An 18,178-nucleotide genomic window follows, 5' to 3' on the forward strand; every position below is an offset into this window, starting at 1 on the left:
AATCCGTCACCATTTTAGTGAAATATACTCGCTCGGCCAGAGGTTCCCGTTTTAAAATGTCATACGATCGCTTTTATATATAAAAATTATTGATTCGCTGAAAGTTACCGATATAGCCAGGTGTTTAGGTAGATAGGTTAATATATCTTTCAACCACCTGAACAAAAAAAAATATACATGTTAATAAGTGATTTTACTGAAAATTCTACTGCCGTTAGCTAACAGAAAATTGTGCATAACAATAAAAAATGTAGCTAGAGAAATTTATAGATAGATTTTGAGAGGCAAAATAAAGAAAAATCGGAAGAATAGAAATCGAAATTGCAAACTTCTAAATTCCCATAGATTTGGCGGTGAAACATCAAAAAGATGTGAAGATGTATTTAAGGGCCCATTTAATAGGAAATTTCTATATCTAGTACTTCTTCTAAGAATTTACAATCTTTAAGTAAGACAAGGGCCCGTCCTGCCCCTGGCCTTGGCCTTGTTTAACTTTGTAATTCTTACTGGATCCTCATCATCATTGACAGGTACCAAGATATGATGATAAATTTATTGGCCTCCATAAATTCAGCCCAAAAAAAAAAAAAAAAAAAAAAAAAAGATGGCGAGAACACACAATATCACAGACACACCCTTCCTGCTCGAAAAGGATTTTATTAAATATGTTTACTTTTTCAAATATCTAGGATCTTTAATGGATCCCTACGGCAGAAGTCAGTGAATACCAATTCAGAGCTGCCAATAATCGACACGATGCTAGCGTCAAAAAGTCGGATTCTCAAGATGTTATACCACAGAATAATTTCGGTACACTCCAAAGGCCAGGCAATCAAGTCTAACAAACTTTTATTAAATGATTCTAAACTTAAAAATTTCACCTAATTGGAATTAACATTAAAAGTAGGATTTTTTTATGTATATGCTGTTTCAAATCATCCGTTTTGGTTACTGAGGATATAGCCGCTCTTTACTTATTGTTCATTGCTACTGAATGCATCTGTTTGATACTGAATACTGAATACCCTTTGATACTGTATCTGTTCCGAACTTCTAGCGCAAAAAGACACATCTCTTTTTCTTTATCTTAGGAATATAGATAAGTTGTTTGAATCCTCTCCATAGTATTAAATAAAATCATATTTTATATATATTTTAAATTACCTAACTAGGCCAAATGTAACTATCTGTTAATAACCTAAATTCTTAACTAAATAAACCTTAAGTGGCTACCAAGGTGAGTAAATTTGAATAGTCTACTCGTAACCATAATGTATTTGTACGGATATTTCAATGATCATAATCATTTATATAATATACATAATCATTATATAGTATAACATATACATATATAAAGATATAATATAAATATATACATATAATAATACATAGTCATTTATTATAATCAACTTGTTATAACCTATATGAGTTTTTTAAAAGGAAACTTGACGAGATCCATGTTTCATGTTCTCTGTGATTACAGCTTCCAAGCACTAGACAGACTTTTGATTTAATAGACTGACGAAGATATTCTCTTAAATTTATTTCCAGGGAATTTTTGTGATTGCATAAAGTCAGATTTAAAATTAAATAAAGGAAAAAAAATACAACTTTAAAATTATTTTTAAGCCATGTTGACAACATTCAATCTAAGATACGCTTAAAAATTTTCCTTGTTCAAGCGATCATACATAAACTTAAGGACACATTTATCAAACACATATACTGAAGTTGAAACAAATTTTCACATTTTCGGTACTTTGTTAGTCTCCTGAACCTCGTCAAATTTCCCCGTGAATAGCTCATGTAAACTGCTATCCGTGCCATTAGAGGACAAAAATCCTAATTTCACTGAAAATGCCCCCAAAAGTCATTGGTCATTCTTTCCACGCGGTCATGGTGAACCTCCCACAAAAGTCTTCGAATCTTTCTCATGATCATAGCAACAAAACCAAATAAGTTGAAAAAAACTTAAAGAGGAATAAGAGGTTAAGGTTTTACAATATGATAGTGAAGAGATTTAATCCGTTTCGAACTTAGTTAGTTGAAGGAATATAAACACATGAGCCTAGTTATGCACACTTAATAAATAGATATAATATATATATAAAATATAATATTCAAATAATTCGTGTTGATAGTAGAATTGCTTATGTCCGTAAGTGTGAGTATAAAATTCTAAATATTAATAAATGTAAATATAATATAAATATAAATGAATATAAATAAATATAATATATGTAATATAATATTCGTAGAACTTGTCTCGTTGGTAGAACTGTTTTATGTTCATAAGTGTAAATATAAAATTCTAAACAATCATTCTGACAGATGTATTTAAGTCAATATTTTTGGTCACTTGCTCCCTTTTAACAAGAATAAACAAAAAGAAACTCAACTAATCAAATTCGAATTACCTAATAACCTAGAGACTTACCTTAGATGCTTACCTAATAACCTAATCAAATGAGAGACTTACCCTCTTCATCCCAGTATGCACAAAAATGTCCTTCAGGGTTGTCAGTAGGTATAGAATAACTGATTGGATTCTTCAAATTCGCTACGTTAGCACCCCCAATGGAAGCAGAGACCACAAAACTCGAAACCGTCTGATTCTTGCTTCCCCTGATAAAACAAATTCATAAGTCAAATTTCAAATTTTAAGTTTTGGCTAAAAATAAGGTGGTAAAACACTGGTCTATAAATGTCAAGTGCGTACGTGTCTGAACGAACATTTTTCGTTTAGAGGGTGAGTGTGAATCACTTAAGGATTTAAAAATCATATTATGGGGTTTATGAAATATGATGAAAAGTAGCAGATAAAGGTGGTTGGGAGTAAACTTTTTGGCATCATTTGATAGCTTGAAAAATCTTTTTGATAAGTGTGCATAACGTTTAATTTACAGAGCATTATATGTTACGTATAGATTAATTTTTATTTCATTTTGTTTTTGCAATGGCCAAAAAAATGTTGTAATACCTACTTCCGTAAAGGATTTGGATAATCAATGCTTGATTCTTGATTGATGTTTTGTCAATGTTTTTACAACGTGAATATACAAAAAAAAATATTTTTAATGGAGATAGACTTATATATTAACAAATGAACTAACATCATTTTTATACAATCCTAACAAGGGGTTAACGCCAGATTTGCCTCTCACTCAATTGGGCTATCTGTCTTGGCTCTTTCTACAATTGGCCATGGCTTGATGCCCACAACCATGCGACTTGGATTCAAAATCAACCGTCTGGAGAGACAAGCCACTAAAATAGCTCTGGTGCTGTTTTCTAGCAGAGTATGGTTCTTTTTCTAGAGATGGTAAACTCTTATGGATCGGTCAAAAATCAAATGTTGGGTGAATATGGTTACCTGAATAAAGAAAAAAAATTGCAAAATGGCTTTTTTTAGTAAAATTAGCAGTCGGTAGCAAACATACAAAACTAATTAAAAAATTCAAAATTTTTAATTAAAATTTATAATTAAAATTTTTATTTTTGTGTTTATGTTTAATTGGTACAACGCTTGATGTTACAAAAAAATATAATTTTTTATGTTCTGCCACACCTCTATCAGGCAATAAATCCAACGTGTTCCAAGGTCCCAAAGTGGAAATATTGAACAAATCCAGTTAGCATTCTTGAATTATATGGGTTAGAGAAAAGAAAATGAACATCATAGAACACCTTCAAAATCTACGATGAAGAAACACATCAAATTAAGACACTCCTCTTCAAATTAACATCTAAATTAAGTTCAGAAAATATTCAACACATAATTTTCACAAAAAGATCCCAACAAAAGGGTGAGGCAATTGATCAACTACCAGTCTCGAAGTTAGTAGCACAGGAATATGAATATTCCGTCGTACCACAGCGAGGCTCCGTAAATCATAAATTCCGAATTATAATATACCTTTGAAGAGCCAAAACCAAATTTTGTTTGGCACAGGAGATAAAACACCAAGTGATTGAGCAATATCGTTTAAAATCATATTATTAAAAAAAATATGTGCAGTTCTAGAGGAGTCTACTTGGTCAAAAGGCTGAGTTACGCACAATCAGCTTTGACCAAAATTTCTTTTGACCAAGAGAGGTTTGACCAAAAATTCAATTACAGCTAAATAGCTCGCAACTAACCAAAATGACTAGTTGCAGGGTTTGGACAGGTTGGTTCGTTTCAAATTATAGGCTCTGTCCTATTTATATAGGATTTCCCGAGCCCAAACATAGCCAAATATAGGATTCGGAAGGCTTCGGGATCAGATCGGTGGTAGATTGCGTGGGATGCCTGGTCACGTAAATTCGTCATTTCTCGAGTTTCTGCTTTTTTTTTTTTTTTTTTTTTTTTTAATCATATACATATACTGTGCCAACAATTGACTGATACAGGTAAACTACCTGGAATCACTCTTGCTGCTTCTTGGGCATCAGTTTCGATATGAGGTCAGTTCTTCTCTTTGAAAGAGACTGCTCCATTCTCGCAGATTCCACCATCTGCTCACTTTCACTTGTTCTGGACTTCACAGAACCTTCGAGCAAAGAAACAGCTAGGGCAATGGCTATGGAACTCTTGGACCCGGCAGCCTTCTTCATTCTATCGGTCACTTCTTGAAGTAGAGTATCTGCTACTGTTCTCTTTTTTCTGATGCTCTAAGTTTTTCTTTCACTTTCCAAGTCTTCTATTTCTTTCATTTTGTCGTGTACCTCCTGCAACTTCCACTTGTTGTCCTCTTCAAAAGCTCCTTTCTCCTTCTCGGATAGCTCTTCTTTTTTCTTTTCATGCAGATATTGTTGATACCAAGACCGTGCAGAACGTGCAAGATTCAACAGTTCTTTTGTAATAACAAACCGTTCTGGCTTTCCTCCATAAAGTCTCAACGTATCATATACCACGAATCTCGCATCCAGAACGCGTTCAGACATTAATGCCTGGTCTTCACCGAGAATCCTACCAGAACACGATAACCCACACTCAACATCTGCGCTGCCAGGCGATAACGTCAGCATTGCTTTGATAAGCTTGGTAAGTTATGGGTACTTGCTGTCCCCACGCTCATTCACCAGTCCAAAGTAATGGCTCCAAAAATGATCGATCCGAGTAATATCCTCACGGGGTCCATTTTCCGTTCGCAAAAGCATCCACTCAGCCTGGGCGACGTCTGAGCTTGCTCCAATCGCAATCTTGCGTACCACATCCGCTATGTCTGCAATGCTCCTTGAATCCTTCATGTTAATCGGACTCAAAAAGCGTAAAGCCTCTAGAAAACCATCCTTTCCAGAGGACATTTGTTCAAAATATGGCGAATGCCCGCAATAAAATGTTTTCGTACATTGACAATGAAAATGGCCTTGTATTTCAGTGTTGCTTTCTCACGGAGAGCTTGTTACACATTTTCTGAAACTATGGGCTTTTCTGCAAATTTTTCAGCAAGGTTCAACATTTCTGGTGAGAAATTTTCAATCTCGGTCATGAAATCTGGAGTAAAGACCCGTCCGCAAAGCGTCACAACTAGTCCTTTGATCTCTGAGTTCAGATGAGAGGCTCTTCTTTCTGGAACAGTTGGGTGAAACTTATGAACAGTTCTGCAGAGGCTAGAACAAACTCGAGTTAGGCCTTCATCGTCGTACTTCTGATATAAGCCACAATCTTCAGAAATTTGGGAGTGGACAGAAGTTTCTTCAGCTTTTTTTCTCTCGGCATGAAGTTCAGGAAGTACTCTAAGATTGCCGGCAACTGCTGCATGATTCTAGCAAGGGCACGTCTGATCGTCAGCCAGCGGCTCAGAACATGCTATATGAAAGCATTCTCTGGCACTCTTACTTTCTATTGGCACTTTCAATAGTTTTCACAACGGGAAGGCCAGCCGTCAAAAAATGAATGCACAAGAATAACAAAGTCGGAACTTTCTTCTCCAAACACCTGAAGACCTTTCAAGAAAGCGTTATGGATTATATGGATGTTTCAAGCACCAATATTCAACATTCCCTTTCCCGTCACTTTCTTTTTTTGGCATTGAAATTGTTCCAAACGCTTTTGTTGACGTTTGGTCCATCACTTCCAAGCGTGATCAGTTTTTCAAGTGGCAGCTGATTCTGCTCAATGGCTGACATAATCTTCCTACACAGATCATCACTTGTCGCGTGGCCCATAAACTTTGTGCATAAAAGTCTGCTCTGGATTTCGTTTCCATACGAGGACCAATATTGAACATGTATCTGTAACTCTTTCATACCAGCGTTGTTGGTTGTCTCGTCATATTCTAGTACAAGATATGACTGAATGTCCTTCACAAGCATTTGCTTAGAGTAAGGATGCAGCGCATCGGTGATCAGATACATGAGTTTCTTCACACATAGGGACATTCCGTCGGAGATATTACCGGGGAACATCGCATGGAAGGTTGCGACAATATGGTCTGAAGAGTTAGCAGACATGAAACTCTATACCGTCTGAAGTGCCCATATTAACTCAGCTTTATAAGCGGCATCACGCTCACAAAACATGTTTGTACCAACTAACAGTTTATCCTTGGTTTTTTCATCAGCTCGAGATTGTCCATTCACGTGAAGCTATAGTGGATGTAGTTAAGCAGTAACTGCGGCTTTGTGTTCTGCAGATCGCACATGTTGGTTTACTCCTGAGCAACCCCAGCTGTGTAAACAAAATTTTTCAAGCAGAGTTTGCAAAAGAACGAGTACTGGTAGTTCCCAGTCTTACACCATTCGCCAATCTTTCTACCGCTGCAATCCGTCTTAGCAAGCCATGAACTATTAAACTTGGTAGGCCCCATACTTAATTACCAAGCATCACCTACAAAATAGCATCCCAAGATTAAAAGACCATAAAAAGATATGTCCAAAACTGGGCCGTATTCGCATCAGCCTTTAAAATAGCGTTCAGGCCAGAAACGCATAAGTCGCAAGAACTCCAGTCTCATTAAGCAGATACTGCTAGCCTGTATACTGATCTTTCCTCATTTCGGACCGACCCAACATGACAAAAAACAAAACATAGGCTACTAAGTCAACACAACAGCATAGCCCAGGCAGAAGCAGCTTACTAGGCCCAGTACAAAACATTAGTTAAGTTCAAACAGCTCAACAGTTGTAATTAATTATCGATCTACACCGAAAGACTGCACATTCTACAACAGAGTCAAAAGCAAAAAGAAAAGCACATCTTGGCTTACTTAAAGAGAAATAAAAATTGTAAATCATGAGCAATGTCCTTATTGCTCTTCAGCCAAAAATATAGGAATAATAGGATTTTAGCCAAAATATAGGCATTTTATAGGAGTACATTAGAATATAGAAATTTATTGGAATTTATAGGCAAGTCCGAACGCTGTAGTTGTGAAGAACGATTTCGATGCTCACTCATTTTCTTCGCCATCCCTACACAGGAGTAATCGATATTCTGCCACTCTGCTATGCATGTTGAACTTTAATCTCAGATAATTGAGCTATAAACAACTCAGATAATACACTCTAAAAGTCAGTTTTGTTTCAAATATTCATAAAAGAGTGAGTAGACTTCATCGTCAAGTTTATTTCAGCTGACTCAATTGAGGAGGGGACGGGGGTGTATAGACTGAAACAAATATGGTTACTATACCCGGATTAGCAAGAGGATTTAAGTCGCATTTGATAAAAAAAGAAACAACTCTATTTATGGTTTAGTTTTCCCATGATTTTGCGTTCCTAATAGGAATAGCTTAATACCAGCAGTTCCCTGATCTCACCATCAAATGTCTCGCCATCTACTCAACTCACCAACTACTCTCACCATCAACTATCAATCATTGTACGTTCTTTCAGCTTCAGAAGAAACAGGGGTATACCGCAAGATATATCATGGAAAGAAGTCAAAGAACCTCTACAATCCTCTGCACACAGACCAAGCAGTTCCAGCCCGAATCCTGGGCAAAATGTGGCTGTCTAGCATAATAAAGATAGCAGACATGCATCGAGACAAGCAAATAAGGATCATATTGAAACAAAATAGAAGATCTATTCTCATAAAAACCAGCACTTTCACCACAATGAAAGCCTAAGAGGCCCATTTGCCAATACTCCGAGATATCCGTGTATAGAAGCTCCGACTATATCGCCCACTCCAACAGAATCAATTATTGACCCTCCATACAAAGCATATGAATAAGACAACATACAGTCACCCTCCCCAAATTACCCTCTTCCAGAATGCCAGACATCACTAGCCATATCAAGCATCAGTCAAGTCAGTCATAAAGAGCTATGATGCTCTTAACTCATAACATAGAACAAGCTCTACGACATCCTTCAACAAATATTTTTCTTGGCCCAGGAGGTAAACACCAAGTGATCGAATAGTATTTTTCACAAGCATATTATTAAAAAAAAACTATGTGCAACTCTAGAAAAGTATGTTTAGGCAAATGAGTGACATAGATATAGACGATGCTTGACCTAGAACTTAAATTAAAGCCAAATAATTCTTAAACAAACCAAAATCATGGGACTTCATGCTCAAGTTTCTCTCAAATGGGATGTCTGATTTTATTCTTAACAAAATCTGTCCCTTTTTTTTCTTTTTTTACAGAATATTCTTTTTGTGAAGTTGAAAAGTTTCCACGTCTGCAGTTTATTGTTCTTGAAAGTTTCCTCTGCTCGTCAATGGGTTTTTCTTTGTCAATAGTTCTCCATCAGCTCTGCGGCCAAGAAAGATTAATGATTGGCCAAGGAACACATCGAACAAGAAAGTTACCATCAAACATACTAAAGCAATGAAGATATTTTTTTTCAATAACAAACTCGAATCTATGCATAATGTAAAAAAAAGGAAGACAACTACACCTACCTAGGGAAAAGCTGAAAAAGAAAATCAGCCAGCAGCTTGAATGATGAAGAAAAAAAGACAGCATAGAAAAGCGTAAAAGTAGCTTTTTTTACAGAATATTTTTCTCTGAAATTGAAAAGTTTCCACGTATGCAGTTTGTATTTCTCTATTGTATCTGACTAGTATTGTATCTTATTATAGTGTATTGTATCGTGTGTCATACTGCATATCCATATTGTGTTCTGCTTAACCTTAATCAAAGCGTAATAGAAATGCCATATGACATCTTTATAACGAAATTAAAACAGCAAATGATGAATTCAGGAGTTATTAATTGGATGAGGCTCCCTGTAATTTTGATAACTTTTATTTATTTAAATGTACGCAAAAACTGCAATAAAAGTGAACAATGCCCACCTCAAAAGGTGGGAGCATCCCCACCCCCTGGAACCACCACTGATAGTGGTATATCCACTACTAAAACTAAACTACTTAAAACTACTAAAATTAAGACTAATAAATATTAGGTCTAAAAGCTCTCACCAGCGTTGAGGTAGTCGCCAGTTTATGAGCTTATATGTCAGTTGTAAATGATTAGCATGCAAAGTGAAAAGCTATAAATGTGGAATTTTTTTGTTCCATAAGCAAGGGCGTATCCAGGATAATTTTAAAGGGAGGGTTTATTTTTATTCTGTAGAGGGTTTACAAAAAACAAACTTTATAAAACACAGCAAAGATTTGTTTATAGACGTTTTTGTTAAATTTTTACGAGTCAGACAAAGATTTTGGAGTGGAGAAGGGGAGGGGGTTTAAACCAGTAGCCCCTCCCCATGGACAAGACCTTGTACTTAGGGACTCAAATTAAAATGGAAGAAAAATTGGTATGTTATGAATGATAACAATAAGACTTGATCTCTAGACTCTAGAATTCGTATGCTCAGAATAAGCGTGTGTAGCTTATGTAAAATTCCAATTCCCAAGACTTTACTGGAAGACAAAGCATGGCCAGACCCATAATTACCAATAGGCCCACCAGGTTCAGGCCTCGGATTACAAAATGCCAGGGGGCGCAATAAATTATCACTTAGTGATTTTTTCTTAACAAAAACTGGCAGAAAGTGCCAGGTTCACTCCGCCGCTGCGCTACCTTTTCACAAAAAAGTGATTTTAAAGCAACACAGGAATTCCGTGGCCATTTATAAACTGTCAGATGTCTCCCAAGAATGGCAGCCGAGACTTCGATATAACGTCTCTCTTTCATTCCTTTTGGCTCATCAGTTGCGTTCTGTTCAGTACTTCCACTATCCTCGAATTTTCGAGGTTTTTACCGTAAGTCTTACAAAACCGGAGCAGCAAAAACACTTCGGCCTAAATGCGTCAAAGCTTTAGCCTATATCCGGCCTTGAGCATGACCCTAATTTTTATATAATTTTTATACTTTAAGATAATTTTAGATTATTTATAGCTTAAAGTACCTGAATAGCTTTGGCGATTTAAATGAAAGGAACTGCAATCTTGCAGAACCTGTTTTTTCAATAAAACTTTGGACCAAGTCTTCTGGAATGACTAACTTGGCGCTGCTTGTTCTTTCATCAGAATCAAAGGATGGTAGAAATTCTATACTCTTATCCTGTAAATAAAGAACAGTTAGCATAAACTTATGCTTTATTAGCACTAAAATATTGATACACTTCATAGAAAGATCACATTGTCTCATTAGCTTTTTAACAAAGCTTAAGAGTTGTATACCGTGAAGTCTACACAGAGGTAAAGGGACAGCAAAGGATCCTCTTCTCTAGTTGCAGTGGCATTGTTTAGGGGGGGAAGGGAGCAGTTGCCTCCCCAATAATTTGGAGAATTTGTTAATATAGGTCTAGATGTAGATCCTCTCCCCAATAAAATGCTGGAGCTACGCCCCGGTCTAGTTGTTATGAAGACAATTCCGAGGATAGTTCTAAGAACATACTATTTCTCAATTTTGAGGCCCTCCTCTCCATAAAAATTCTCCAATATATGTTTTGTTGTATGAACAGGTTGAGGTTTGGCTGGCTACACCGTAGTCGACAACCCTGCCTCCTTAGCTTGAGCACAATATGTGTCATTAGGTAAAAGTAAATATCTGGTATTGGTACAAAAAAGTTGCAGAAACCATTGTATTAAAATCTCACTATTTTTCGAAATTTAAGCCTCTCCCTTTCCTACAATAAAATACCGATGCATTTGTCCGTTGTTAAAAAAGCTGGGGTTTGGGTAGCTACTCTGAGGTTGGTAACTGTGCCTCCGGAGCTTGAGCGTAATATGTTAGAAGGCAAGTGCAAATAATACTTTCCCCAATATTAACAAGAATGAGACTCAGGAAATATTGGTCTTAAGAACACACGATTTTTCAAATTTCATGTCGCCCTATCCATAAAAAAATCCTCTAATACAGGTTTTGTAGTATAAATAGATTAAAGTTTGGCTAGCTATGCTGGGGTTGGTAACTTTGCCTCCGGGAATTGTGCCCAGTATCTGCGGCAAGGTAAGTGCAACGAAGGGTTCCCGTGCAACTGATTATAGGAAAACCTAATTAAATCAAATTAATTTTATTTGAATTAATCTTTAACTTCAGTAAAAAACGAAGTGCCTTCATCACTTTTTTTTTGGGGGGGGGGAGGGAATTAGCAATATATTTTGACGTACTGGAGACTGTTAAATTATTACTGAGTTTCGTCCTATTGAGTTCCGGTTATTGAGTAATTGAAAAACATTCTGTGCTTACCGCCTCACTACTGGTGAGAACTTTAGTTTCCAATACCAAATTTTTTGATTTCACTGAAAAAACTGACCCAGGAAGAATGACAGCTTGACGAGACAGTTTCTCCAAAGACTGTAAGATTAAATCTGCTGAACCAGGGACCTCTTGCATCACTCTGTCGTCGACTTCAAGCAAATCGCTAACCTCTGACACCATTACACTGGCAACCTATTTACAAGAAAGGCTGGTTAAACCTGGGGATAGTTAAGAACATAACCTATGATAGTTGGTAGGAATTCTGAGCGTAGACCCAACCCCCATTAGAAGCTTGCAGTCAGCCTATTAAATGCCGTTATCAGTTGAAAGTCTGTAGGAAAAAAGTGAAGATTTTTCCAAACAAGACTCTTGAGTATTTTGCAAATTTAAACAACAAAATTGCCACTTATTTTCGATTTCTATTTTCTTAGCGTTATTCTAATATCTACAGCAGTTTAAATAAGTCAGGTAAGGTATCTCAATTTAGCCGGTCACAAATCCAATCCCGAAAATTTCCACTACGAAGTTGTGTTTTTAATATAGATATTAATTACGATGGAGTCACCAGCAGGATAATCTTGGAGTTCAGACTCTCCCTCCCCCCTAAAAAAAACACTCTAGAAATGAAATAGTGAACTTCAGTTTTATGATAATTTGAGGATTCTAACTGGTCTCAACAGACAGAGCTCGCCAATCCAAAGAGAGTACAGAAAACAGCATCACAAGACAACAAGAAACAAAATAAAAACAAATTAAACCTATTTAATAAATAATTAAAAACTAATTAAATAATTAAATTAATAATTAAACTAGAACTAATTAAACTGATTAAAATTAATTTTATTCGTATGTCACAAAAAAATGATGCTATCCTGAATATTAGAACATTCTGATCAAAGCGTTCTCAACATTCTGAATGTTAGAACATTTTGATATCCTGAATTTTTGTTACTGATTTCCTGATAGCTGATTTCTATAAGAATTTTAAATGTTGTTTCAGTTCAGTTGTCCTGCTTAATAAATTGCCTGCATAATTAGCTTACCACCCTACTGTATAGATAGCTATTAAGTTATCAACAGTGCTTAGTATGTCCTGCTTTTTCATGACCGCATGCAGCAGGCATGATACCCCATCCTTGCTACGTGAAACTCCTCAATTCTTTTTTATTCGTAGAGTGCAGTGGGTTTTCTGGCGTAATTTTTACCCTAATTATGTAGCTTTTAACTACTAGCGAATAGATGCTAGTATTTAAAAGCTGGTATATTCGCCTCCAGAACTCGACACTCAGACATTGGAAAGAGGCTTTGTCCATACTGGAGTTTGGAGGGATATTCTTTTTCCACATTATATCCTTCGATCGGTTATGCTTACCTTAAACTTCCCCTCTCTAAAAGAGTGCACCAAGTAGGGACCCTTAGCTTCATTACTGGTAGCAGCGGTTTTTTTAGACCATAAACCCCTGAGATTCTTAGCGAGTTTTAATGAAAAATAGCGCCTGTTTGAATCCCACATGGGCAGCAAAACTAGTGACCAGCATTGAGCCTCTAAAACTATTTTGAAGTTACAGATTTCAGTTGTTAGTCTATAATAACAATAGCCCAAAGATACTGAAAATACATCCCTAACTGTCCCCTTCATCTTCTTTCAAAAAATGACTGGCCTATCTTAAAAATTGGATCCTGTTCTTATTAAAGCCTCCCAACCCCAAATTAAAAAAAAAATAAAAAGTAAAAGATTTAGTGCAATTTAAGGACTATTTGACGAGCTGGAAAATTGAAACCTGTCATTGTTTAGTTGTTTAATGTTGAAGATTAAGGTAGTGAACATAACCGCCGAGAATATGTCCAACGGAAAAGATTATTTTCTTTTCCTTCAAATGGGAGGAAATTTAAGGAATTAATTGAATATACTACCAGGAGCGCAGCTGTGGTTATCAAGTTGAGATTTGATTAGACTGAATGATACTAGAGAAAATTTATTAAGTTGTTGCTCTCTCCCAGGCTGGATGAAAATTTAGAACGCTAATTGAATGTGCTAACCACCAGGAAGATGGTTATTGCTTGCATATTAAAATTGCTCAGACTGAATTTGAGAACAAATATTGTTATGACTTTACTCCAGGTTGGCAGGAGAATACTGTGTGACATTTAGATCCTAATAGAAAGATAGTTTTTAGAAATTTATTGTTTGAAAGTATACCAGGGGTAAACTTTAGAGCAGTGTTAAATTGTCAAAAAAAAATGCACACCATGAATCAAGAAAATGAAAAGTTGTATGATTTTTATATTTCCTCGCGTCAAAAACTTGGTGTTAAAGGGCTGTAGGTGGAGACGCACAACGCGTTTAAACTTGGCTTGGAATTTAGATTTTGGATTTCGGTATTTGAATTCCGTGGACTATTTGGTATGACTTTCAGGGTTAGAGATTACGTTAGAGGAAACTAATAGATTTTACAATGGCTTTCAATAACTAATTTTTGGGGGACAAATTTTTTATTTTGGGAAGTTGAGTAACTTCCCCTATTCGTGGAATCACTCGTACTAGAGATTACGTTTTTGCAATCTAATCGAATCTGCAAAAAATTTGAAGAATTAATATTCGAGGTACCAATACTAGATTTTTGGAAGCAGCATAACTTACCTGTGTAGTTTTTGGTGTTTAGCCCTGTGTATGTGGGGTGTTTAGTCCAGCTGACCCAAATGCAATACTTTTGTGATTGTGTGCTCATGTGTACCTCAAGTAATTTTTGTTTCTTGTGTACTTGTATCTTCGTGTTTTGCGTTCTTCTTGTGGTTTTGTGTCTTTTTCTAATACAGTCTTTCCTCATTTGTGTTGCAAAGAGCGATTTTGGTTGAAGTGAGATGCGTTATTTATAAAACATTATATTTTTTTTTGTGATTGTTAGCTGTACTTCGGCGTGAATATCCCTCATTATCGACATTACCTATTGATCCCTATTCAGAATTAGATATTGGATAGAGCATTATCATCTTTTGTTTATTTGACTGTATTGTAGGTCCAACAGAGATATTGGGTGTCTTGTTGTGTGGCAATTTTTGAGTTAACCATCGCGAGTTGTTTAGGAGTTTAGATAACCGAACGAGGATATTATTTTCGTATTTGTTTTAGAGTTCCTCAATTTGTTTGGCTTTAATTCTTACTAGTTTACTGATACATGTTGTATCAGTAAAGTATCGTATCAGTAAATCGTATCGTTGTATCAGTAAAGTATCATGTTGTATCGAGTTGTTTAGGAGTTTAGATAACCGAACGAGGATATTATTTTCGTATTTGTTTTAGAGATCCTCAATTTGTTTGGCTTTAATTCTTACTAGTTTACTGATACATGTTGTATCAGTAAAGTATCGTATCAGTAAATCGTATCGTTGTATCAGTAAACTATCATGTTGTATCGAGTTGTTTAGGAGTTTAGATAACCGAACGAGGATATTATTTTCGTATTTTTTTTAGAGATCCTCAATTTGTTTGGCTTTAATTCTTACTAGTTTACTGATACATGTTGTATCAGTAAAGTATCGTATCAGTAAATCGTATCGTTGTATCAGTAAAGTATCATGTTGTATCGAGTTGTTTAGGAGTTTAGATAACCGAACGAGGATATTATTTTCGTATTTGTTTTAGAGATCCTCAATTTGTTTGGCTTTAATTCTTACTAGTTTACTGATACATGTTGAGCGTAAGGATATCCGATTTCTAGATTCACAGCAATCACCGCAACCCATTGTAGGGTTACACTCAAGACACTCAAGATGTAGTTCTAGGAATTCTAGCTATCGGGAGTTTCTCGGTAAACTATTAAATCAAATCAAATAAAATACAGAAGAGGCCGAGAGGACTCGAGAGGTCTGCAGGATGATCAAAGGGATAAATTTCCAGGCTCATCTGGAAGTTATTATGGTAGCAAACAGAAGCTCGCTGGAAAGCTTTTTAGGGCATTCATTTATCACAAGCATCTTTTTTGCCAGAAAAAGGAAATGCTGTTACTTAAACGCGTGCTCCAGATATTGAGAGGTATAAGCCCTAACCCTGCTTTCAGTTTGAGAAACATAATGCGAGTGTTTCAATCTCCTGGTGATTTATTTATTCGAACTACGAGACTAAGGAAATGTAAGAAAGACAAAAGAATTGCAAAGAGGAAGTCTAGTTTGACAACCCACTCTATAGAGGTAGAGAGAATTATTTTTCGGAAGACATCTATTTTGGGAAGGGATGTTGTGGATGATATTGTAGATGTGGTCATGTTAAATGAGCCTGAGAAGGGGTAGAGGTCTGTCCTGTCAACTTACAGGACAGTTTGACCTTGTTGGGTAGTAAGGATGAATTCATCGGAAACTATAACTGTGAGCAAATGGTTTTGGTATGTCTGGGCAAAAGCTTATTTCCTTAGTTAAGCCTTTCTTAACTGCAACCTCTTGGGTAGGACATGTGCAGGGGATCTTGGGGCAGAGCTCTTCCACAAACCTTCAACATCCTAAGTTTCGCTTTATTTATGGGCACTTCCTATTTGAGTTATAAACTAGGATTTATTTTTTTATCATTACCTCCCTTCCCTACACAAAAAAAGTATATAACAAAAAAATCTCAAGCTGTTGTTAACGCTAAAAAAGCTTTAAAACCATTTATAGAAAAAAAGTAAATTGAGATACCTTTAGACTCACCTGTACACTTTTGAGTGCAAAATCGACGAGGCCTGATATGTGATTGGCAACATTTTTGAAATCTTCGGCTGTGATCGTTTCTGGACTGGCCAAAATAGAAGATAAATTCTCCAAAAATGGCAAACGCTTTCCTACCTGGAATAAGAAAACAGCTAATGTTATGATATCAGATAATTTATAAAATATATTTTGACAAACACTTTCTTACATAAATGGCAAACACTTTCCTACCTGGAATGAGAAAAAAAACTAATGTTATGATATCAGATAATTTATAAAATTTATTTTGGCAAACGCTTTCCTACCTGTAATGAGAAAAAATATAATGTTATGGTTTTAGACAATTCTCATTCACAATTTTTCCGTTCTACTTGCTCAACAGGTCAGACTAGCTGAAATAACTCATAGATCATAAGAGGACCAAATGACATTCAACAAATGAGCAAGAAAATATAAGAGAAAAAGAGGAATTTATTCCTTATTTTTATATTTACTCCTTACATTAATTACACGAACTTACTCCACAGGAAATTTACAAAGTTGAAAAGTTCTAAAAAGAGGCGAACAAGAGGTAAAAAGAATTATAAAATTCGAGTATCTCCAGAGTCTATTATATAGATGGCTCACGATGTGATAGAAAGCCAGGTGCTGGAAAGGTAATTTACACACAGCCGTCCTAGATTCAACAAAGGCGATCGTTAGTTATCGCCTTGGACTCCTTGCGAAAAGTTTGTTAGTTTCTTTTCAAAAATGTGCAGTACAGAGCAGGCTGCTGACACAAATGTCTTGCATTGACTAACATAAACAGGAACTAAGGCAAGAAATATTTACATCCTAACCACTAATCAAGAATACTTAAGGCCACTGCGGAATATAGCCGACAAAATATAGCCACTAATATATAGCGGATAAAATATAGCCACTAATACATAGCCGACAAAATATAGCCACTAACATATAGCCGACAAAATATAGCCACTAATATATAGCAGACAAAATATAGCCACTAATATATAGCGGATAAAATATAGCCACTAATATATAGCCGACAAAATATAGCCATTAATATATAGCCGACAAAATATAGCCACTAATAAATAGCGGATAAAATATAGCCACTAATATATAGCCGACAAATATAGCCACTAATATATAGCCGACAAAATATAGCCATTAATATATAGCGGATAAAATATAGCCACTAACATATAGCCGAAAAAATATAGCCACTAATATATAGCCGACAAATTATAGCCACTAATATATAGCGGATAAAATATAGCCACTAATATATAGCCGACAAAATATTGCCACTAATATATAGCAGACAAATTATAGCCACTAATATATAGCGGATAAAATATAGCCACTAATATATAGCCGACAAAATATAGCCACTAATATATAGCCGACAAAATATAGCCACTAATATATAGCCGATAAAATATAGCCACTAATATATAGCCGACAAATATAGCCACTAATATATAGCCGACAAAATATAGCCACTAATATATAGCAGATAAAATATAGCCACTAATATATAGCCGACAAAATATAACCACTAATATATAGCGGATAAAATATAGCCACTAATATATAGCCGACAAAATATAGCCACTAATATATAGCGGATAAAATATAGCCACTAATATATAGCCGACAAAATATAACCACTAATATATAGCGGATAAAATATAGCCACTAATATATAGCCGACAAAACTAGCCACTAATATATAGCGGATAAAATATAGCCACTAATATATAGCCGACAAAATATAGCCACTAATATATAGCGGATAAAATATAACGGAATATAGCCACGAGCCGACAAAAGAGATAGATTGATTGCCATGAAACTCTGAATGTTTCAAATCCAATGGAAGCTAAATCACCGTGATG

At 35.6% G+C, this 18,178-nt stretch overlaps 1 protein-coding gene across 1 annotated transcript in view; it reads right to left on the reverse strand.

Annotated features, from left to right (window-relative positions):
* LOC136032626 (uncharacterized) overlaps nt 1-18,178 on the reverse strand; it is an 87,347-nt gene that overhangs the window by 45,862 nt on the left and 23,307 nt on the right. The window contains exons 6-9 of the mRNA XM_065712899.1: nt 16,275-16,409; nt 11,583-11,786; nt 10,297-10,451; nt 2,480-2,625 (exon numbers count right to left, since the gene is read on the reverse strand). Of these exons, the coding sequence (XP_065568971.1) occupies nt 2,480-2,625; nt 10,297-10,451; nt 11,583-11,786; nt 16,275-16,409 (640 nt within the window). The remainder of the gene's footprint in view (nt 1-2,479; nt 2,626-10,296; nt 10,452-11,582; nt 11,787-16,274; nt 16,410-18,178) is intronic.

The sequence above is a fragment of the Artemia franciscana genome, chromosome 11 (assembly GCF_032884065.1).
Source record: "Artemia franciscana chromosome 11, ASM3288406v1, whole genome shotgun sequence".
Taxonomy (NCBI): domain Eukaryota; kingdom Metazoa; phylum Arthropoda; class Branchiopoda; order Anostraca; family Artemiidae; genus Artemia; species Artemia franciscana.